Genomic DNA, 23,923 nt, shown 5'->3' with positions numbered 1-23,923 from the left:
GAAATCCTAATTTCACAAACTCTTATAATTTGTCAATAACATTATACACGACTTCCACAGAAAGGAAAAATATTATCACTAAAATCATATTCCAGTTGATAAACGGATATCGAATATTGTATTGCTCGAAAATTATTCGGAAATTTTAGTTCTAACGCCCCCGGACGCTACAAACTGGGACAATTCCGGAGAATCTCGGACGACGTGGCAGCCCCAGTTATGCATAATACCTAGCGCTGGGCATCATAGTCACGGCCGCTGACTCAGGCGACCTCCGTGGGCGGCGGTACACTGACCTTTACCGGATAGTTCGTAATATTAGACGTGATACGCGTCGTTTGCATTTGCTTACACTTTACAAGTTTACATCGATGATGGAGGTTATCCAGGAAGAAAAGTTATAAATAATTTCACATCTTTACGGATACCTACATCCCAAACAAATCCAAAACAAAACAAGACCAATTACAAACTTACTGACTTCTTGTTCTTTTAGAAGTATTAACTCTTTTGTAATTACCCATTCCTTTGAAGCAACCCGCCTATTAAACTCTCGTCGAACATCAAGTCGCTAACTCGAGAATTTGACGACGGCTTTAAAGCTTCGACAGCGAGAAAGCTTCTGGAATCAAGGTTAAGATTTCTTTGAAAACTTGTTTTAATCTTTCAATAATGTATTACTCTTGTATCCACGTAAGATGTTAAGATATTATGCTCCAATTTTTGTGCTGATACGAGTATATTTTATTTCTGCGCTCTTCGAAACTCATAATCGTAAAATATTTTTCGAAAAGAAGACTTATAATTTTAAGGCCATGTGGCGACGTGAAGCACCGGGCCCTATTATCTTTATCCGTTGCTGGCAACGCGGCAACGTTCCGTGTATCGTCTTATCTTGATGGAGGGCGTTCCACGTTTTTTTTGTCAAAATGGGGTCTGCGGCAAATGCGATTAGCCGCTACTTACTTATTTTAGACTTATTTCGCTAACCAATATGACTAATACCAATGAGCTATATTTTAATGAGGGCTCACCAGTAGGCGCCTGAGAAAGGTCCTTGCTAGGCTAGGTGACTAAGACAGTGGCACCAACTCTTGGCGCTGAAATGGTTGGAGGACTTTTGCGTTAGCTCTCGCCAGGGTGGCGCCATTGTAGAGTTAGGTCCTGTTACTCGCCAGCCTTCATTGTTTGATTTTAAAACGTTTGTTGATGGTTTGTATTTGTTGCAGGGAAGAAGTGCGCAACCACGCGGTGCGGTGGAACGCGCAGTTCTCGTTCGTGTGCAAGATGTGCGCGAACGCCAACACCGGCGTGCTGGAGCCGGCGCTTATGCGCGTCTCCGTACGCAAGGAGTGTAAAGGTAACCTTTATTTTATTAGTATCAGCTCACAATGTCCCAGGGGCTTTAGGCTGCGTTTCCACCAGAGATGTGCGAGGATGCGATTTACCTCGCCTCGATAAATGAAGCGATTCTATTGGTTCTTTACAAACACATTCCTCACTACGCATTCTCGCATATTTCTGGTGAAAATGCAGCCTAACGCAGGTGTCACATGTAACAACAGACGTCAGACACTTATACCGCGATGCAGGTTTACGTAGCGCGTTTAATATGTGGAGCTATGGCAGCATAAAGATTGAGTTAGGTACACAGTTGAGTGGTTGTCACCACAAAATCAATTTAACTTGAATTACAGCGTTGGGTGACAATGATAAAGAGGTTTTCCACGTCTATCGAGCTCTAAAGGCAAGTCTGCATATAAATACTGCACTGCATTGTGCGCGCCTCCATTGTCCCTGTATCGTGTATTCACCTCCCGCGTCACACTAGCCTACTATTTGATCCGCCAATATTTATGCAAGCTGTTACGAACTTAACGCAAAATGTATTGTCATCATGCGCATTGTGTTGCAGTCAAGTCGTTAGTCAATATAGGAAGTGTTATATTGGATAATAATCTCTCGGAGAGGATAAGTTACACAAAATAATAACAACTCAAAAAAGAGAACCTACAGTGTTGAAAATAATACACAATATAACTTTTGTTTAGATGAATATCTGAGTTAGATACGTTACTTGGTATTTCGCATATTATGAAGCTAATGGCTTCATAATCATTATTATGATAAGAATCTAAGCTTTTCGTAGAGTTTATTTCAAAGCTTCTTCTGTATCTTGAGTTTCATTTAATTTGAATTTGAATAATTGTTTGATAAAATTCAGTGAAATTTATCTTATATCTACAATGTAAGTTTTTCTTAAAAATGAACTGATCATATTATATCCGAGAACATCTTTGTTGAACAATGTGTAGCAAAATGAATGGCGCACTCAATCAGGGCTTCCACCGGCGCCCGAGCCAAAACGTGCAAATTAACAGGCCCATAAATCTACGCAGTGTTTGCCGCAAACTTATTCAATTAGTTTGCGTGTTGACAATCTCTTTATAGCGCCCTAAATCAAAACACTATGTAAAAACTTCATTTCATAAATTATGGATTTCACAAACAACTATGTATTGTTATAAATGTTACACGTACCATCTGTACGATTACATCGAACATTGCAGCGTCAACGCTTTAGATTAAGTAGGCGCTTGCTTATATGTTAATTGCTAATTATTTTTAGTTTAGTTCACGTTCAATTGTCACTGTGTGCACACATCAATAATAAACCTATCAAGCTTCATCAAGTGTTTTCCTGTTCACTATCAAGATAAATGTATGAGTTAACAAGGACTCATACACCATCAGATGTAAGAGTAACTTTGGGATAGGAAATGATTACGCAAAACGATATCCATTAATTAACTTTACATTTATTAAATTTCAATTATATTCCAGCTTATGCAATCCTTTACATTTTTTCAGAAACTACACAATTTTATTGCATTACGCTTAATCACGATATTGCAAATCTGCACGAATCGAGTTCAGATTGCGCGAACTGTGCCAAAAAACTAACTCTGTTAAGCTAGTGTAACTAATGAGCGGCTCAGCTGGATTTCTTTATAGTGGAAGTTTTAAAATGTCACTTGCGAGGGCGGGCGGCCGTTAGTCGGCTAACGGGCATAAAGCCTCGTTGGGCGGCGAGCGCTGGCCTCCGCCCGCCCTCGGGATCGCCATCAATTTAAACTTGCCCACTTTATAAGTTGTTCTTTATTTCCTCAGTCGGTAGTTGATAAAAATGCCGGAGTCTAGAAAAGATTGTCATTGCTCTCTTTTAAATCAAAATAGAATTGATTGCTACTTTATTCTTTTGATTGGTTTATAAATCTGTGCAGTAAGTATGTAGAAATTACATGTATGTGAAGTGAATTTAGTGATAAGGAAAATATGACTAATTGTAGACTATAATGATTCACAGAACAAGCCTTTTATTATCTACATACATTGAATGATAACTAAAGAAAGACTTAATAATTTTATACAAGTTTATCAATCTTTTATTTATCTAGTTGAACCAATCAATTTCACATCAAAATGTACGGAATTTCAGCTGTATCGATTCCAAAGCTGATATCAAACGCCTACGTTTGTTAAACTGATATTGAATGTTTTTAACGTTTTCAGGTGGCCGGAAATTGGCTTCCTGAAACATCTATCAATCAACTTCTCGCCAAATTGAAAAAGTAGATCTCAAATTAATTTGATGCTGTTTTCAACAGTCCATCTGAAAATTAATGGTTTTGAGCTTCCATTAATCAGTGTACGTAGATATATTTTTCAATTGGTCCCAGAAGGTCCATTCGCAAACGGACCATTGAACAAATGAATGGGACGAATTGCGTCAACCCATAACAAACATGGTGACAACTATTTGTCACCGCCTGTGAAGGGCTAACCTAACACTTTAGTAGTCCAGTCCAGTAGTTGTACAGTCACGGAATGAAAAAGTTCGTCAGTTTTCAAATTGATTCCTTCAACGAATCGCGAGCACATATTACCTTTTGAAACTATGTTACAGAATAATCTCGAGTTAGAAAAAATAATCTTTAACTGTTCGTCAGTAAAGTACAAAATTATTCAGATCAAAGTTGTTTGACGATTTATCTTGTCAAGAAGATTATTATGATTGATAAATAAAACCTTCTTGTTGGTTCAACCTGCCATTATTATTTCTATCAAATAAAAAAAACTATTGTCAATTGGTCAATGTCATCATTGCATTGCACTGATGGGATAGAAAAATAAACAAGCAAAACCTTATTCGTTAGCAAACGTCATATTTATTTAAATGTTAGCAGCACTGTTTCTAGCACTGTTATGTTGGCAGGTTTGACTCTTACAGTACCTAGTGCAAGCGAAAACCGACACTAAGGTGACGAACCTTTTCATTCCGCGACTGTACATGGCCATTGCAGTAGTCTTTAAACGTATTAATTGTGACGTCATTGTGGTGGTTGCAGGCGGTCGGTCGTACAAAACATGCATTGCGATGTGAAAACAATTCGCACCACCTATAAAGACTAATATGTACCCTTATTCATAATAAGGCAAACAGCATAATAAACCTATTTTAACTATTGCACTGTTTTGTCACTTTCTATCTATATGACAGCGCCAAGTAGGAACGAGAGAGATAGGTTTAATAAGATGTTTGCATTATTGTGAATAAGGGTATGACACTTCAGCAGCCCGGTATACTGGGCTACTTCTGTACTTCCTATGATATTCCTATACTTTACTTTGTGTCACTATGTTCTTTATATCTTCTACGTTAAGTGCAACATTTGTGCGGTGGTTGCAGGCGGTCGGTCGTACCAGAAGCTGGGCTCGGTACACTGGCCTCCTTCTGTACTTCCTATGATATTCCTATTACTTTACTGTTGTGACACGACACGATTATGTACTATCGCCAACAGTTTTAACTGCCCATTGAAACAGTGGCGGCGTAGCATAGGTTGGCACCCGGAGCGGCACCGTCATAATATAAATTATAGCCTAAGGCACCCCAGAATGGCACCCCCCCTGTCATGACATCACGACCGTCCTTGCCATGCAGATGCGTCAGTGAGTACTAATCTGCGCGACTTTGTCACCCCCTGATGCTTGGCACCCGGGGCGGACCGCCGCTACTGCATTGAAAGTCATGTCATCTCGTTATATCGCAAAGAATCGCCATTTGATTAGAGCGAGAGCAAAAACGGAAATGGATAGTTGACAGTGGTGACTGAGTTTGTTGCGGCGCTTCTTCTCAGCACTTGCCAAATGTTGGTCTCGAAGCGCTGGTAGGGTAAAAAGATTATGAGACATGTAGAGGCTCCTTAAGAGCATATGACGATTTGTAAGAACTATTTAAACAAATAAAGAAATTTTGACTTTGACTTTGACTTTGTGTGTACTTTATAGGGTATACATTAAGTGCAACATTTGCGTGATGGTTGCAGGCGGTCGGTCGTACCAGAAGCTGGGCTTCTGCGACGTGAACCTGGCGGAGCTGGCGGGCGCGGGCGAGGCCACGCGGCGCTGCCTGCTGGAGGGCTACGACCTGCGCCGGCGCCAGGACAACTCCGTGCTGCGCCTGCGCATCAAGATGAACATGATCTCCGGCGACCCGCTCTTCAAAGTGTGAGTCCACCGTTCACTAGTTTTTTTTATCCACAACGAGGATGCTCTTAGCCTGTATCTCACCTGACGGTAAGTGATGATCAGGCCAAAGGTGGAAGCGAGCTTCACCCGGAATCCTCAACCACGGAGGAACTGGCTATCTTATATCTAAGTGCCGGAAAACAACAATGTTAACATTGTTGTTATGGCGACAGACTTAGGTAAGATGGTGGTAAGCTAGCCAGGCGGACTTAGAACAAGCCCTACCACCAACCAAACTGAACAGAAAAATCTGCCCCCACTGGGAATCGAACCCGGGACCTCTGCGTCTGAAGCAGGTGGTTTTACCACTAGACCACAGAGGCGGTTAAATGTTCCGCAGCCGACAGAGTATAGTCTGCAAACGATGCTTGATGAGCAATACTACCGCGCTAGTGATAGCACTTGTAGGACGACGCGTTGGTCCATGCTGAGTGACGAACAACCTTTCATTATGAAGAAAACCACGAAGTAAATCGTGAAGTATTTCGTGTAAGTTTGCTTTCGCGTCAATAAATCTTTTTTTCTTTCAAGGTATTCCAATAGAGATAACATTTTTTCGTATGTTATCTTCTCATAAGCGACTACATTCTTTCAACATGAATACACAATAAGCACTTCAGTGATAGAAGTGTCTTTTAGACGCGTGAAAACATCGCTGTATTTGTAATAATCACAGTGCGAAATTAAATTATGCAAAACGGGTACACACTACTCCTACGCTTTTTTCCCCTTTACTTGAGATGTGACGTCAATTGCATCGTGCGTCTGTAATACCTTTTTTTCGTAAACTTTTCTGACGTCATTACGACACAAAGCCAAACCAAACTTGTGGCGTCACATGAAAATAATGATGGCTCAGGACTTCGTAAGCAAAATCCCAAACCTCATTTGCATTTTATGTTCGTGCCGCCACTTGACATTTACACTGAAAATACAGGTGAACTAATCGCTAAAAACCGCCGTAGACATGATTCATGTAGGTACAGCTGAAAGGAAAAATAAGTTGTCAATATGGGTTTTATTGTATTCGCTGTAATGCTAAAAAGTGGGGCAAATATAGATGACCCACGCTGAACTGTCCCACCACCAAACTCAATGACAGGGGGCTGGGGGGCGCTACCATCGTTCAACTATTATGGTTTCCAACATGGCAAAACTCGGAACCAGCGATCCAGTATTAACGGTGGCGCCGCGCTGTCAATGTCATGGATAGGACAGTTCAGTATTTTGGAACTATAATATTGCTGCTGAGTGTCAAGTGTCATGTGTGACGTGTAACCGCACGTGCCGCTAAATGACCGCAGTCTGCGTGACGAGAATATGACCTTACGAGGAGTGCGCGGGCGCAAGGAATCGCCGCGAAACTTATTACACGCAACATTCGGCCGCTCTGGCGTGTGTGTGCGCCTTAACGACACTAACGACTACACCTCAGATCATAGAAAGAGAATAGATATGATGTCGCGCGTAACTACAACGAGAACCAGTGTCCCCACATTTCCCCCACCACAGCTCCCACACACACATTCAACTGTGTAAAAACAAAGCGACTGAGAGTCTACCACAACATGTGCAACCGGCTTAAAAGTGCTGTGATTGGCCAGAAGGCGTGCCTTATGGCCAATCAATGGCCGCGTGACGTGACGCACACTTTGAAAAAAGCAATTAGAGAGAAGAAAGATAAAATGGAGTCGATAAGATATCGATACTTTAAATCCTGGGGGCAAGGCTCGAAATTGGTTTAAAAAATGCTTGTATGAAAACCTTTTTATTATTATACGTTATTATTATGTTCTTTAACGATTTTTGCATAAAGGAGTCAGTTCCATTTTGTATGGACGAAAAACTCAGAATCAATTATTGGGACTAAATGAAGTTACCTTATATTAATTTACCCCAACCAAAGCTCAATGTCGTTATCGATGGAGTATAGAAGTTATAGACTGACAAAGTTTGTATGAAAAGTCATGGGTTAAGTAGGTACTTGCGATTTTTACCAGTATTTACAATATTGGTNCGCCGCACCGCCACGCGCGCGCGCTCCACGGCGCCCGGCGCGCCCGCCGCCGCCAGCGCCGCCGCGCCCTGCGCCAGCGCGCCCGACCCGTCCGCGCCCACCACGTACCTGGTGCCTGTGTACAAAACTAACTGAACGCTATGCACGATGGCTCGCCCGTACTGTAGTAATAGGCGAGACTTAGAAGCGCTTGTGTGATATTTTTCGTTCAATGTGGTGGTTTCCACGTTTCCTCGCTCACCGCAAATGTGTTCATCCGTCAAGATGGCGGGTGCGAGGTCCAGAGGCGCCACGGGCTCGTCGCGAGTCCAGCCCTCTGCGGTCACCGGGCCCGAACCGAACGGCGTTGATAGACCTCTGAAATAGCAACATGAGCTTAGATTATACTATACATATATTATGTATTATTAATCTATGAAAATTAGCATGAACTTCACAGTACATAAAATTATTTCAGAATCCAATAAAATGTATACTCTGAACAGTGTCATAGTCACTCACGTAGCCAGTGCGACGTAGGTGTCGAGACGGTCCACCACCGCGAGTCCCGTGGCGACGCCCGCCGGTGGCCAGTCACCTTCCGCTGCTTGCTGCAAGGAGCTTACGACTCTGAAATTAAGTTGAAAGAAAAAAAATATTTTTATCCTGCTCCGGGCTCGTTCGCTTTGACACACGAGATAAACGTAATCATGGTACCTACTACGTACCTTCGCTCGGCGTCGTCGGCGTCAGTGGGCGGCGGCTGCAGCGCGGCGGCCAGCGCAGCCAGGGCAACAGGCGCGCCGGCGCCGCCCGCCCACGCGCGCCAGCCGCCCGCCGACGCCGCGCGCGCCGCGCCCGCCCGCAGCGTCGCCGCACCGCCCCATGCCGCAGATAGCTCTGAAATCACACCTCAACTTCTTCCTCGTCACATTCCGTCTGATACCTTAGGTTTAGGTCTCACGGTGCAGACATCCCTCACTCATAAATATATTTATTTATCTTATATTTATGCTGCAGGATAGGGAACTAGAAAATTAGGGGAAAACTAGAGATTTAGGGATTTTTTTCCTATAGTTTAAGGCTTGGTATTTCTTCTAAAGTAGGTATTTCGCGCTGTCAAAATCTGCGCGCGCAATTCTTCGCCGAAAACAGCGCGTCAAAGAGCTCCCGCCACAATTTCCAGCTACACAGTATAGAAATACTAGTAATTACATAGTTGACAGTTACTAATCCCTTCTACTATTGTTATTGTTTTTGTAAAAACTTAAAAATCGCAAGCAACTCATGATTTTTTCATTCAAAATTAGAAAATAGAAAATAATAATTTACTTCTATTTATCGATAATAGGAAACCGTATTAGAACACGAGCCCTGCACTATGTTACGACCGGCACATGCGGCCGTACTGTGTATTTTCACGCGTCAGTGGATATCGGAAGAAATAAAATACATTGCGCAGTAGTTACGCATGACATAAAGTGGTTGCTAACTAAATCGTCAATGTACAACGTGTTTGAATTTTTATCACCACTAATTTCGATATCGCAGTAAATGTCACGGCACTGAATTCGTTCGTAAAAATGTTTAGTTTTTTTATTTATAAGCAAAATACCAATGGATTTGCAATACTTACATGTGGTAAATGACTTCATTGTTCCTGTAGTTCTTCGTTTCACTTATGTTATTGCACGTTACGACGCATTATCCAACAATATCGGAGAACATTTCCTCAGTACGACTGAATCGCGATTAACCTGGCGTCGCGGGCGATGTTCGTTTCTGGGCATATCGCGGAGACACGCGCCACGCCCCCGTTTCACATCTATTCCCTTCTATGATCTGAGGACTACACTATTACGGGAATTCGCATAAAAATGTTTCACATTAAATTGAATTGTTCTGTAATCGCCTTTGTGCCGTAACTGATTACCTATGTTAGCTATTTCAGAATTTATAGTTTTACAGAATTTTATAAATTAATCTGAAAGCCGGTTATTATGTGCCTCTCGTATCAACATTAGAATTATAATAATTTCATTCAATGGTACAAGAAATGAAAAAAAAAAGAATTACCTGTTTAATTTCAGCAAATAATAAAATATCATACGAGTATCAATTAAGGAATGGCGTGACTTGTACATTTCTATTCATGAAGCCCGCCGGCAAGCGCCATCTTTCTTACGACGCTCAAAGTTCGATTCAATATTCTGTGGAGGAGGGTAGTTGAAAGGATAGCATGGTCGATTCGTTCCAATGATTTTAATTGATTCATTTATTAGATTTTATTGTACAAATCTGTTGTTATTTTGTGTTTTAAACGTGTACCTAGTGAAGTGATAAAAAGACATTTCGAATTCAATCGCGGATCGGGTGACAAGCGATTCGTCGTGTGGACAACTCGCTTGGGACCGTTAGCGTGGAACATGCATAAACGGGAATACTTCGCGGAATAGAACTAAACCAAAGCAAAAGAACTAGAACACCCGCGTTTTATTTTGTCTTGGAGTTGGTGTATATTCGCATCCCAACTAATATTATAAATGCGAAAGTAACTCTGTCTGTCTGTCTGTCTGTCTGTTACGCTTTCCCGCTTAAACCTCGCAACCGATTTTGATGAAATTTGGCATAGAGATAGTTTGAGTCCCGGGAAAGAACATAGGATAGTTTTTATCCCGGTTTTTGAAACAGGGACGCGCGCGATAAAGTTTTTCTGTGACAGACAAAATTCCACGCGGGCGAAGCCGCGGGCGGAAAGCTAGTAATCAAATACTTCACACGACATTGGTAGCAACAAACCTAGAAAAGAGTTTTAAGCATTGTAATTGACTATTCCCACCTCCGTTCCCACCGCTGCAACTCCTGTATAGCCAGGATCTACAGCTTAACTGCCAATAAAAAGATAAAAACCCAACCAGTGAAGGTGAAGTTTGTCTCTGTTGTTTGAGCATTGTTCCATAAAACGAGTTTTACTTGCAAGCTGTGTATAACTAGTGTGTTTCGTCTTCCAGGCCCGAGAGGAAGCAGGAGGTGGTGGAGCCGAAGCAGGACAGCGGGTCGGAGAGCGCGGCGCCCGACGACGACGCTGCATCGTCCACCGCCTCGTCCGGCTTCGGCTCGCTCACTAAGAAGACCGCAGGTCAGTTCCTGTTGTAGCTAAAGTTTTTTCTAGTCTAATAGTCATAGTATTGTTGGAACCGATTTCAATCTATTGCTATTACAAGTCAATACCATTTTGCCATTCAGTCCTGATCTTTTGGAGGTGATATTAAGTTGTATTGTACTTTTTTTGGATCTACGATGTGTAAACACTTGCGAAGTGCAGGCAGTGTGATATTACCTACAGGTCTGAATCGAAGAATTCAACAAACTAAACAAATACTTCAGTACCTACTGCCACTAATATTTTTGTAATAGATATGCTTTACATTGTGTGCAACTTTACTGAATGGTTACTAACTTTAATCCTTGGTTAATTTCCAGGCGAAGGCGGGCACTCGGCGCCGCTGTCGTCGCTGCCGTCGTGCGAGCTTCCCTCCCCCGACGCCGACGACTCACCCGTCGCCGCGCCCGACTTGCCGGGTAACGTACTTTTATTTTATTAAGAAACCATTATTGACTAGTTTACTAGATGTTAGCTAACTTATCTTGCTTATTAGAAGTTAGCTTACCTATGTAAGCTAAAATTAAAATGTACGAAATCAGTCTATGATGACTTTTATGCCAGTATGTACTAGTGGTAATCGCCAGCTGTTTAACAGACATTTTCATACGTCACATGTAAATTCAATTCAAATACATGTTACTTAAAATAGATGAATTCTAGGGTAACATTATCCGGAGGACGACCCTTTCTAAATTAATTTACCAGAGACTAAAAGGAGGTTTTGACCTACACTCCTTACACAGATCCTGCGGTTAGGGGGTCTAATGTTCGCATAATATTTCTCCCTCAGCCGCCACTTATAACACCCGCTGGAAGAATGGAGGTCGCCCTATTCTACTCTAAATATAGTCCCACGATTCTGAAACGTCAAGTGGCAAAAATCAAAAACTAACAACCCAGTCTAGATAGTAGCGCCCTCCTGACAATTTCATAGCTGGGACCATAGATATAGAGAGATCCCAACTAATGCGTTGAGTTTGAAACTCAGTGTCGCATTAGAAATTCACGCACACAAAGTAATCAAAATATGCGCTCATTATCCACTGCAGTATCAGTACTCCACGTTCGAATAATCTTTAGTACTACGCAAGCAATGTAAACTGTTTACATTATAACGTCGCTGCTGTCATCATTGTTGTATTCACGAGAGATGTGTTCTGTTTTTGGGCATATTGCTGCGACACCGGCCACGCCCCCTAGTCACATCTCCCTTTAGTTTCTTAGTGGCTGGGACGGTTCAGTGGTGGACATCCATAACGTTGTTTTCTTTTGTTTGGCAGCGAGCGCGGCGTTAGCATTGGCGGGTTCGGGCGCGGTAGCGGGCGCGGGCGCGGCGCCGTGCGCGTCGTGCGCGCACACGCACTCGCGCAACTCCTCCAACACCTCCGGCGACATGAGCAGCAAGGTACGTGCCTGGACAACTAGTTATCAGCCTATTAAATTGTAGTGAGACAGAATCAGTTTTTTTAACAGTAATTTCTTAATCCCTAATTTCATTTGACGCAAAGACTCGTGGCAGGCGGTGTAACATAAAACAGTGCATATCACATTTTCTCTCACACACTGGTTATGGGTGACGTCACTCAAATTCCTGCAATGAACATAGCGTTGTTTATAATACGTACTAATTAATTAATAAAATATTGGCGAGTGTGCATCTCTGTTTCAAAAATTACTTATGGCCCCGCCTGCCCTGAGTCTACGTCGAGTTATAATTGAAACTCGAACGAAAGTTGAACACTAGTTAAAAGTGACGGGAGATGAAATTGTACACAGTTGTATCTAATTAAAAAAGAGGCTGACAAAGGTGACAGAGTTTCTTCCGCCATATTTTCTTCCCGGCACCAGCCCATATGTTGTCGAAGTGGTGGTAGGGCAAACAATACTTGAGGACGTGTATAAGCGCCCTGGAAAAGCTTTGACTTTGAGTATATTCAATTAGCGTGTAATTTAAAATATAAAACTTTATCAGAGATTTTCGTAGTCCCAAACTTTTAAATCCACGAGGAAATGTAAATATCACACCAACAGATGACGCAGCTCGTAATACTTTAAAACATAGCTACCACGAGTGGCGACAAGTCGCATACGGAATACAGGACATATCGTACAACATCTCAATTGAATGGTTTCCTTCCAGGCGTCAGGCTACGGCAGCTCCGCGTCGGGTGCGTCGGCGCACTCGCGGCAGAGCTCCGAGGGCGAGCCCGACGCGCGCCCGCACCACAACAGGTGAGCCCGCACGCCCCGCTACGCCCCGCAACGACCCGCGACGCCCCCCAACACCCCACCACGACCCGCGATGACCCGCGACGCCCCGGCCCGCGGCGCACTGTACAGACGCAACACCCGCACGTCACTAACCCTATTTTATTTTACCGCCCTGTAGTTGGGTCAGTCAACTGTTTTTTGGACTATCATCTGAAAATAACAAATGGTTTTTGTATAGTATCTGATCACTCTTACTCTTGTGGAAATAAGAAAGAGGTTAAGATGATTATTGAGCATTGTAAATTGAAAACATTATTCCTGATTTCTACGGGTAGTTTCAATGCTGTTTGCACGTTTTTTTTATTCTTCTTCTTATCGTGTCGACAACAAACCTACACAGTGTCAGCTCAAAACTCCGCTACAATATGTCAGCAGCATTCATTAAATCCTCCTGTGTGTAGTTGCTCGGGCACTCAGGGCATGACATCATGTGCAACATTGACTGCTTTTTTTTAATTTAGTTTTTTAATTCTTATCGCGTCGACAACAAACCTACACAGTATCAGCCCAAAACTCTGCTACAATAATGGCGTTGTCAGCAGCATTAATTAAATCCTCCTGTGTGCAATTGCGTGGGCACTCAGGGTGCTTCATCAACTGATTTGTTTATTTTATTGTTTGTATGATGATTTGTACACAAGCTTTCATTTTCACATTTTGGGGAAAATTGCGTTAATAATTAATTTTCATATTGATATTTGGGAAGTCATTTTTATCATACTTCATACTTTTCACATCATATTAAAAAGCGTGTTAGGGCCAGAACCGTGCCAAAAAACAGTCGTCCGACCCGTCTACGCTTTATTAATTTCGTTTTATGTTTTTATCCCTCCCCGCGCGCAGCGTGCGAATCGAGCGCACCACCGTCGTCACCACCACCTCCCTCTTCATGCCCTCCCCCCCGAGCGGGCCCTCGGACGCGTCCGACGTGTTCCTCACGCCGAATTGCACGCTCGTGCCGGACGTCGTGCCTCGTCCGGAACCCTGCTCGCCCGCTTCGGACGAGTATCGCACGCCAGACGCTACGCTCGTGCCCACGATGCCCACATACTTCGACCGCAAGCGAGCGCCGGCGCCGCCCACGCCCGCCGCCGAACCTCTCACAAACTTCCACATCCTCAAGCAAAAGTCGCTGAACACGATCCCGGCGCTGCTCGAGCGCTGCCGCAAGAACGAGGAGCTATTCAACAACTTCCCGTTCCTGACGCCGCTCGCGCACCGCAAAAGCTCGCTGGCCATGGCCGCCAGCCGGCTGTCGGGCTGCCTCGAGGACGAGCTGTCGCTGGACGGCTGGGGCTCCGCCGAGGACCTGCGCGCGCGCCTGCGGCCCGCCGCTTCCACGCCGCACGCGCCCGCGCGACACAGCTACACCGCCCACGCCAGGTGAGCGCCGCCACGAACACTCGAATTTAGCCGTGGATCACTGATCTCTTACTCACGACGATGCGATGATGTGGAAGAAAAATTTACATACGGACCAGTGTTGTGTGTAATTTTTGTAATTTTAAGAATCAATTTGGCAACGTGAGATAATAGTGGACTTGGGAACAAAGGCGATACTGCCGGCAGTAAAATGCATTCAAAACTGCAAACCTTGTGCCGAGTATTGCCTTCTCCAGTCAACTATTATATTAATTCATTTATTAATATATTTTTTTAATCATTTTAGTGTTTTTTTTTTGTTCCTGTAAATATATTTTTCTTCCTAAGTTAATTATTTATTTATATTCAAAATTTGAATGGCGGCTAAACTCGACTCGTGCGTTCCCGCTTGCCTCGCACTAACCGGTCGGGCTGCTCTGTCCTCTGTTCTGTCTCGCTCTCTTCTGTCCATATGGGTGACGGTAGTTGTAAGAAATGTTTTGTGTTCTGTGATATTAAAATGTGGGTATTAATATTTTTTAAAGGAGTTTAAGTTATCGTGTGGTGAAATATGTGAATATCAAGTGTTAATGTGTTTTTGTGATAACCAATGTGTGTGAGAGTGCAATTTATACATAACGTTGGGTTAAAACCGTTTATACAACAACACATCGTTGGATTTTACGTTTGTTTTATACCATGATCCAGTCTACAGGTGAGAGAGCTGGGTCAACTTTAGCATATCACGTTTTTTCTCGTTCATAAACTTCTATAAGCTATGAAATAATGTTGCGTTCAAATAGTATTAAGATAGAAGCTGGTGAATAATGGCCACTGACTGCACCTCACGCTTGAACAGTACGTGAAGCAACAATATGTTACTTTTTTCTTACACATTGTATTGTTGCTTTTTGTGATCAGAATAAATTATTTTATTTGAGACTCGCATACCTGCGACATTGTATGAATGCGTATTTATATGCGTATTTATGCGTATGCGTATTTGTGTGTATTATAAGTGCGTCACATACTAACCTCACTCGTTTGACGCACGCCTCTGAGAATATACCTTCAACGGGAGATGTAGTCAGTTGGTATAATTTACGAGATATACTACGCGTATTGTTTCGCAATACAGGGTGACTTTGTTATCAGTATCCAAGTTTTTTTAATAAGCTCGTTAGAACAATTTGACAATACAACTTTATCGTAATTATTTTTATTGTGGTATTTTTCGCGAAAAAAAATTGAAAGTCTAATTCGCGGGTGCCCATATTTTAAGTTTTAAAGGTTATTGCTTATTTTCGCTCACCGTTATGTCTATTAAGCTTTGCAGTAAACTGTGTGTACATTTTTTTCCATGAACGAAGCAAATTTTCCACGTGAGTCAATTTGGAAACCGCGCGCAGCGGATGAAAATAATTAATTATGGAGAAAAAAGTTTTGTTTTCTTTACGTAAATCAATTAAGTTACTGAAGAGTCGATCCTGAAAATTTGGATACTGATACAAAAATCACCCTGTATTTCTCGTCGGTGACGCAAGGTGTATTGCATTGTGCGTTGTCCGCCCGTGGCTAAGCTGTGACCCGACAGGGCGGCGGGTCCGGCGGCGGCGGCGGAGGCGTGCACGTGCGGCCGGCGCGAGGGCTCGCTGCCGCGCCGGCCCAGCTCGGCGCTGTCAGTCCACAGCCCATACAGTAACACCCGCGGTTCGGGACACTGATCGCGACTATACTCGTATTACTTACTGAACTCTATTCGAGGGTTTTCGCGTATGAAAAATCCGCCAGATGGCAATACGATGACGCGAGGTCCAAATGCTGCACGATTGGTTATTTTTGACATGAAATTGACAGATATGTCAAAATCCACCAATCACGCAGCAGTCAGACCCCACATCTACGTCCCGCCATCTAGCGGATCGAAAACCCTCATTGGCTCTAATTTGGCACCTTCACTTTCTTCATTTTGTAAACATGATGGGAAAAACAATTGTTCAGGAATTCAGATGGAAGAAGTTTTTGGCATAATATAGAAGTTGCTTTACAATAAAGTTAATCAAAATGGTTTTGTAGTAAAAAAGACAACATCAGACTAAGTCGAGTGAGAATAAAAATTCGCAAACTAAAAGTAGACAAAATATTGCACATAGGAATCGTAAATACAGTGTCCCGAATCGCATGAAAACTTAGATGTTGTCTCGTATCAATGTTCCTTATCAATATACAAGCATTATACATCACCCTACATCTATCGCAGAGTTGTATCACACAAAATACACACTCGGTCTTCGGAAAAACTTGTCAAATTCTAAATAACAGAAAAAACACGAAACAAAATATTGTAATGTGATACACAATAGTCAAATCAAAAACTTGAATTGGGATGTATTATTTGAAATGTATAATCAAACATTGGTTGTAAAATAATGATACACTTTGTGATATTGATGATTGAGAGACCATTTTGTAAAAAAAAAATTCCAATTTTCCCACTAATGGTCCCTAAATCATTCGCTTTTGTCGTTTTTATAAATGCCTAAATAGTTTAAGTAATTTATTTATTGTTGTTTACTTCTTATTATAAAATGTAATAAATTGGAGTTCGTTAGTGTTTGTTTTTCGTTGTTTTGATATTGTACATAGTTTATAAGTACAAACGCTGCTGTATTGTTTAGAAATACATATTATTATATTGTGCATGGGTTTAATCATTCTTCATTTCAGTTCTGAAAACGCTTTTGTATATTTTGTATGAAGAGTGCATGTCTGTATAATATATTCGGGTTATCAATTTGCATGATGAATTACGCTACGCTTTATTTAAAAGTAATATAAACATATTTATTTCCGTAAGTGCAATAATATAAATGGAAAATCTTTTTTTATAAATTATAAGATTTTTTAATTATAACCGCTATTTATGCATTTTTCAACACAGTTTGCTTGTGTGTAATGACTGCTAAACATTTTCTAATCCCTAATTAAACATTTTCTAATCCCTAATTTTATTGATTATTGCACTTTCGCATAATGTAAATTATTGTAATAGGTGAAAACTATGCTTTGTGCTTATTTTTAACAAAATATCTGTTTTGTGATTTTGAGAAATTGTAGAAACTCTTGTAAATTTTTTGATCAGTCAATAGCGTACATTCATAAAGAATCTAATTTTAATAATGTGTCAATAGTTAACTTTTGAATCGTTTCAAAATTTTGTTTATTAATTTGTTAATTTATTAAGTTTTCTAAGGTGGAAATCAAAAATTGACTTTTCTTTTGAATATGAATCAATTAATTTCATTGGCATTGTCTATATCCAGTTTCAATCAATTAATCTCCCTATCTCGTATTAGCTGTAATCCGAGCGCATCACTAGAACTACTATGGTTGCAGGAACCCGTCATCGGGCTCGCTGTCGGCGTCTGCGTCGGCGTCGGAGGGCGGGTCGCTGGAGCGAGCGCGCGCGGCCCGCGAGCGCCGCCTGCGGCCCGCGCACCAGGCGCCGCTCGCGGGCCCCGCGCCGCCGCCGCCGCCGCAGCCGCTGCCGCCCGACGACGCGCAGGTAATACTCACATTTGTTATGTCTTGGTTTAAATATCTAGCCAAACATTGTGGCATCTTTTGTGTTAATTTAAGTTCCAATGAGGGTTTTCGCTTCGTTTGAAAAATCTGCCAGATGGCAATACCACAGATAATATAATACTAGTACAGATGCATCATCCCATACTCGAAATGTGGCCGACGTAAATCTTGAAAAAGCTCTGGCTCGTTTGTTGCCTACTGGTGATAACAGATCGCGCTAGTGTGCCGCAGCGGACTTGACCGTCCCGCGGTTCGCGACCCGCTAATGCTTTCTAGCAACTTGAGCGGAGTATTTATTTAGCGTGCTAGCACAGAATAATAATAAGTACTACGTACAGAAGTTTTACTTCGCGAAGGTATTTAAAAAAATGTATGCTCAATGTCATTAACAATATGGTGTAATTTAGCCTGTCTCAAGAGTCAAGCACCATTTTGTTGACAAACGTCAGTGATCGGCACTGCGCCGAAGCTATAGGGCTGACTTCGGTAAAATGATGTGACGTGAGGTGCCAAACTGCGGAAAATGGCGGAGGAAATACATGATTTAGTATGAATTATCATGAATAATATTAACTACTTATTTACCTCTCAGTGTCTTGAGGCAACTTCAAAAAGTACATTCTGTGTTTTTATTATTATTTAGGCAGTTAAATACTGCACAGTATTTAGTACACCATTTTCTTTATTTTCTTCCATCATACACAAGAATACGCGTGCGTGAGTCAATGTTCGCTCGTATGTGAGGCCTTGTCGAATAGTATCCTGTAGGTGGGCCATCGTGCGTGTTTTGTTTTCGATGTAAACTCGCGGAGATGAACAGGCCTGGTAACACTCACATTTCATATTTTAGGCGGGTTTTAGAATCGCGCTGACCGCTCGCTGATCGTCGGCGCTGACAGATCAATATGTATGTAATTGAAGGGAACGTTCCTGAGTAACGCTGATCGCTCGGCGCCGACGCCTCATGTCAGCACTGACGGTCAGCGTGACTCTAAAACCAGCCTTAAACTGTTATGTTGCATTTTTTACTATCTGGAGGGTAAATAAAATATCTTATTTACCGTCATAAAAGTTTTGTTGTAAAATCCCGTGAAGTGATAGTTTTATAATACTCACATTTGTTATGTCTTGGTTCAAACAGCCGATATTTAAAGTCTACATTATTCCCAAGGGCTTAATGTGAGTTTACATCACAGACGTCCTCACTAGAGAGCGCGTAAAAAAATACATTATATGTATGACGAATTGTACAGCGCCCCTAGCGGAAACTTCATATATTTTTGTATGCGCTCACTAGTGAGGACATTTGATGTAAACTCGCACTAAGACCTCTGATCCTGTTAGAACTACAAAAGATACCACAATGTTTGGCTAGATATGCCGTTGGCTGTACCGAAAAGATGCATCTCATTTTGTCATAATTTTTGTCTTACTTACTTATTTATTTTTTGTGACCCCGAGACCTGCAGAGCTAGTCCGAAACGCTGTTTACGTAGTTTCGGGTCTATCTATCAGCGTCGCTCATGCTAACATCTCACTTCGTGTGAGAGGGATGGCAACATTCGAAAAACATATTGAAATTTGACACTTGACGGACGAATTTGGATTAGGATTGAATAAAGAAAACCAGCATAAATCTATGTATCCAAACAACATCGAGAATTTTTGTAACTAAACTTTGATTTAAATTCCTGCTGCAGATGTGAGCAGACTAATGATAGCATTGCATTGTTTCGCAGCACACGGCGTCGTGTCGCGTGGAGAACACGCGCGTGAACCCCGACTCGCTCATCGACGAGCTGCTCGCCGCCACCGACCTCAAGCACGCCGTCGACGACGCCGCTGAGAGTACGTACTCGATCATTGTTAATCGCTTACAAAAAGAATATTTTGATATCAGGATGACGTCACTACAGAGTAAGATAAAGATGAACTATAACGAACTGTCCCACCCGTGACATAAACAGGGGGGCGCCACCATCGTTCAACTTATTAAAGTTTCCAACGTGGTAAAAATCGGAACCAGCGACCCTGTATTGACGGTGGCGCCCCCTGTCAATGTCCTGTCTGTCACTCGGCAATGGTGCCAACTGTTAAGTATAAAAATGATTATCCTCATTACAACGTGCGTTTGGCCGAAAATAGTATTGTAAGCGGTTCAAGTGACGTAAATAATGTGTTATCATCGGTGCGAACTGAACAAAATAAACTGCAACTTTAGTTTTGGAGTGCAAAGCAAATTCATGGGGTATTTTTTGTAGTGACAAAAAACTTAGTGCGTTATGCCATGCTAATGAGGGCTATCGTTTTTATACTTAACAGTTGGCACCCCTGGCGATTGACAGGACCTTACTCTACAGTGGCGCCATCTTGATGAATGCAAATGCGATAGTCCTCCTACCACTTTAGCGCTCACAAGTTGGTGCCACTGTCTTCGCTACTAGCAAGTGACAGGACCTTACTCTACAGTGGCGCCAACTGGTGAGCGCTAAAACGATAGCCCTCATTAACATAACGTGTTTGTGTGTTGCAGCGTCGGGGCTGCAGCTGTTCATCTCGCGCGACGGCACGGCGGAGCTGGGCTCGCGCCAGCGCCAGCAGCTCGCGCGCCGCGACTACCAGCGCGTCGTGCTGCACCCGCACGACAACAGGTATTACTTACTAAAGCCCGGTCCGTGAGCACGTAGAATTTTGTCCAATGACCCCAAGCTTCCCATCCCTATCGCTCGCGCGTAATTATAATGCTGTCGCGACTGTCGGGCGCCCACAGTGAGTGTGCGAGCACGACAGCAACATAATTATGCGCGAGCGATAAGGATGGGTAGCTTGGGGTCATTGGACAAAATTCTACGTGCTCACAGACCAGACTATACACGACGGACTGTTGCAGGCGTGAGCTCGGCCGTCTAAAGGCAGTCGGGATCGACTGCATCTTGTTGTAACCACCTGTTGCAGACCCCGAGGGTTTGGGTTCGTTCCCAGGGAATAACATTTTCTATTCAATGAGGGCTATCGATTTAGCGCACACCAATTAGGACCACTGTAAAGGTCACGTCACTTGCTAGAAGACACTGGCGCCAACTGGTGAGCGCTGAAGCGATAAGAGAACTATCACATTAGGCCACTGTTGACTACGGTCACCGTTACTTGCTAATGACGAAGACAGTGGCGCCAGCTAGTGAGTGCTGAAGCGGTAGGAAAGGTGGATTGTCACATTAGCCCTCACCAGGATGGCGCCACTGTAGAGTAAGATCACTGTTAGTTCCAAAATACTGAACTGTCTTATGCATGACATTGACAGTGGAGCGCCACCGTCAATACCGGATCGCTGGTTCCGATTTTTGCCATGTTGGAAACCATATGGTAGCGCCCCCCTGTCATGGAGTTTGGTGGGACAGTTCAGCGTGGGTCATCTATACTTGCTAATGACGAAAACGGTGGCGCCAACTAATGAACGTTGAAGCGGTAGGAAAGGAGAACTGTTATATTAGCCCTCACCAGGATGGCGCCACTGTAGATTAAGGTCACCATTACTTGCTAATCACGAAGACAGTGGCGCCAACTGGTGAGCGCTGAAACGATAAGAGGACTCTGTCATTGCGCACACCGAAATGGCGCCACTGTCTACTCTAGTATGGCGTCATGTCAATCGCCAGTGGTGCCAATGTTAAAATATAAAACGATAGCCCTCATTGAGTCGGGAGGTTACCCTTTAAGCACTATTCCGTGTGACCGTACTGGTGCCTTGCTCGCGGTCACTTCAGCATCCTAAGCTACATAACTTGTTGAACATGTTCTTCCATGTGTTACACCCAAGTGATTGACTCGTGTGTTGCCCGCAGGTAGCCAACGGCGTGAGAGTAGGCAGCGGCCCCCCGCGGCGCAGCTCGCTCGGCGACGAAACAATGCATATTTATTGTTTTTATTATATAAATTATGCCATACATTGTTTTACAATTTGTAACTTAATAATGTTGATTATTATTATTATTCACTAGCGATTCTTTAGGAACGGTTGTGCTCGTGCAATCGGTTTTGTATGATTTACAATGTTTTTATTTATAATGTAAGTAGGAAACTTTTCAATTGTAATAACGACCTACACGACGACTGAATGTTCCTATATTTTGCGTAGCGTCAGTGCTTCCTCCTGTCTCTCGCCGCGGCCGCAGCGGGCGAGCGTGTTGCTGTATTATATTATTTATTGTAGGTTAAGTTGATATCTTTCTAAACGAACGATATGTATGAATGCAACACGCGCGCCCCGCGAAGCGACCGCGGCCTTACGATGCTTATGAAACGTCTTACCTCTCGCTCTCACCCGGTACTTCCAGTATATCGATATAATTAGCGCGACACTTGGCATCAGAGTACCTCTACTATCGTTTATTTCCCGCCGCTCTAGTGCGACGCCTAGATTCTTTCCGTTACATTAGAAATAATTCGCAATGAAGTGCTCACAAACTGGTGCTAAGCCGGCGCCCGCGAGGGCCCGGGCGTTGTATATGTCCACGTCTTCGGCTCCACGCGACAGTCTAACGTTAGATAACAGATACTTCCCGAGTCCCTCCATAATTATGTTTTCCGCGAGATTTACGTAACAGTTCCGCGTGGTGCCAAAAGAGGGCGCGTTGTCGCTCGGAGTGTAGGTGTTCAAAGTGGGGGTAAATCTAAGTCATTCCTTTGCGTTTGGTAGCTTGAGCGCGTGGCTTGCCGTTGACCGACCTGTATACCGATAGGCGCATGAGAGGGGCGCGCGGCCGCCACTCGGCGACATAGCGGTGCTGCCATCTTTGGGCCTACGGATTTTAACTGAAATGTAAGTGATCGATAGAGATCATCAAAGAAACTGACCAGTCGAATCGGCATATGTTATATTGGTATATCCGTGAGCACAACGATTGCGCCACCGACCTGTGTCGGTTGGTGGTGCCCCGCTGGCTCGCCGGCGCCCCTGTGGACGCTGTGATATCGTAGCTAGTTGTAGGAACTTATGATACTCGGCGAGCGAACTCGGCACGCGTTGTTATTGTATCATATGTCTATGTATACAGCCTGTACAGTATTTGAATAAAGGACGTGTTTAGAACTAAAATGCAGTGCTTTTATTTCGTGGATTGAGCTCGATGCAGATGTTTCCTATCGCAGAAAAAATATTCAATATCTGCGCTGTAAATAATCTCTGGATCGAGCTCGATCCTTACAAACCCTTTGTGTGCACAGTTGATCAATAAATAGACAATAATTGTACAGAATGTCCTTTAATGAGTAAACGCCAATAGGCAGGTGCAATAACACACATCATCGAGCTACGTACGTGGACGGTAACATTGCTTGCAGTAGCCTCTTCCGCAGATGGGTCAATTCCGACACAAATGTCACACAGACTCTACGAACTATTGATTGTACAATTATATGCAAGAGGACGCAGTGCCAGGATTACTACGTTTACTATGTGCTATTAGTGCAAGATTTCTCTTGACGACACTTTGTTACGTCGCCTTTTATTAAAATCTTACATGGTAATCTTGCACGAATAGTCTTTTATTGTGGCTTACAGGTACTTTGATAATAATATTTATACATCTGCAGAATAGTAAAAGGCAAAGTATTTACAATTACTAATAATTAAGTACATACCATGAACCTCGTTGAACAAGGCCAGTTAAATCTATTCCATTATTTTTTCTAGTAACTGTAAAACTGAAAGGTACAATGAGTAAAATATATACAAAAAAGAAAATAACCGACAAGAGGCTACAATAAATAAATGCATATAAAGGTTACACAAGAAATATAATAATTAAGTATAGTCCTCGACAATAGACTTTTTTTAAAATTATAATATGAAAAAATCCTATTTAAATAGAATTATTGTGATCTTAAGATTTATACAGAAATAAGTTAATACACATAACTAAGTACAAAGTTATGCTTTACTCGTTTGCAAA

General features: G+C 42.7%; 1 protein-coding gene and 1 long non-coding RNA gene across 2 annotated transcripts; one reads left to right on the top strand and one right to left on the bottom strand.

Annotated features, from left to right (window-relative positions):
• Positions 1-1,194: 1,194 nt before the first annotated feature.
• LOC114363479 (protein FAM102A) lies at positions 1,195-23,067 on the top strand. Its single transcript, XM_028319207.1, has 11 exons — positions 1,195-1,360; positions 5,391-5,571; positions 10,600-10,727; positions 11,072-11,170; positions 12,035-12,159; positions 12,895-12,986; positions 13,869-14,408; positions 17,784-17,952; positions 19,712-19,820; positions 20,506-20,623; positions 21,815-23,067. The coding sequence occupies exons 1-11, from the start codon at positions 1,210-1,212 to the stop codon at positions 21,816-21,818; spliced, it is 1,716 nt and encodes a 571-aa protein (XP_028175008.1). The 5' UTR covers positions 1,195-1,209; the 3' UTR covers positions 21,819-23,067.
• LOC114363480 (uncharacterized) lies at positions 7,644-8,120 on the bottom strand. Its single transcript, XR_003656784.1, has 3 exons — positions 8,111-8,120; positions 7,851-7,966; positions 7,644-7,724 (listed from the first exon to the last, which is right to left on the bottom strand). It is a non-coding gene; the product is annotated as an uncharacterized LOC114363480 (long non-coding RNA).
• Positions 23,068-23,923: the final 856 nt, after the last annotated feature.

Source organism: Ostrinia furnacalis, unplaced genomic scaffold (genome assembly GCF_004193835.3).
Source record: "Ostrinia furnacalis isolate ACB-3 unplaced genomic scaffold, ASM419383v2 OfSCF7157, whole genome shotgun sequence".
NCBI lineage: Eukaryota > Metazoa > Arthropoda > Insecta > Lepidoptera > Crambidae > Ostrinia > Ostrinia furnacalis.
The sequence above is the reverse complement of the archived record's forward strand: the minus strand, read 5'-3'. Positions and strand labels throughout refer to the sequence as shown.

Bases quoted from the DNA above. Each gene is read 5' to 3' on its own strand.
- LOC114363479 (XM_028319207.1), top strand. From the start codon at position 1,210: ATGGTTTGTATTTGTTGCAGGGAAGAAGTGCGCAACCACGCGGTGCGG. The intron at 5,572-10,599 runs GTGAGTCCACCG...TTCGTCTTCCAG, and splicing joins GGCGACCCGCTCTTCAAAGT to GCCCGAGAGGAAGCAGGAGG. The intron at 17,953-19,711 runs GTAATACTCACA...ATTGTTTCGCAG, and splicing joins TGCCGCCCGACGACGCGCAG to CACACGGCGTCGTGTCGCGT.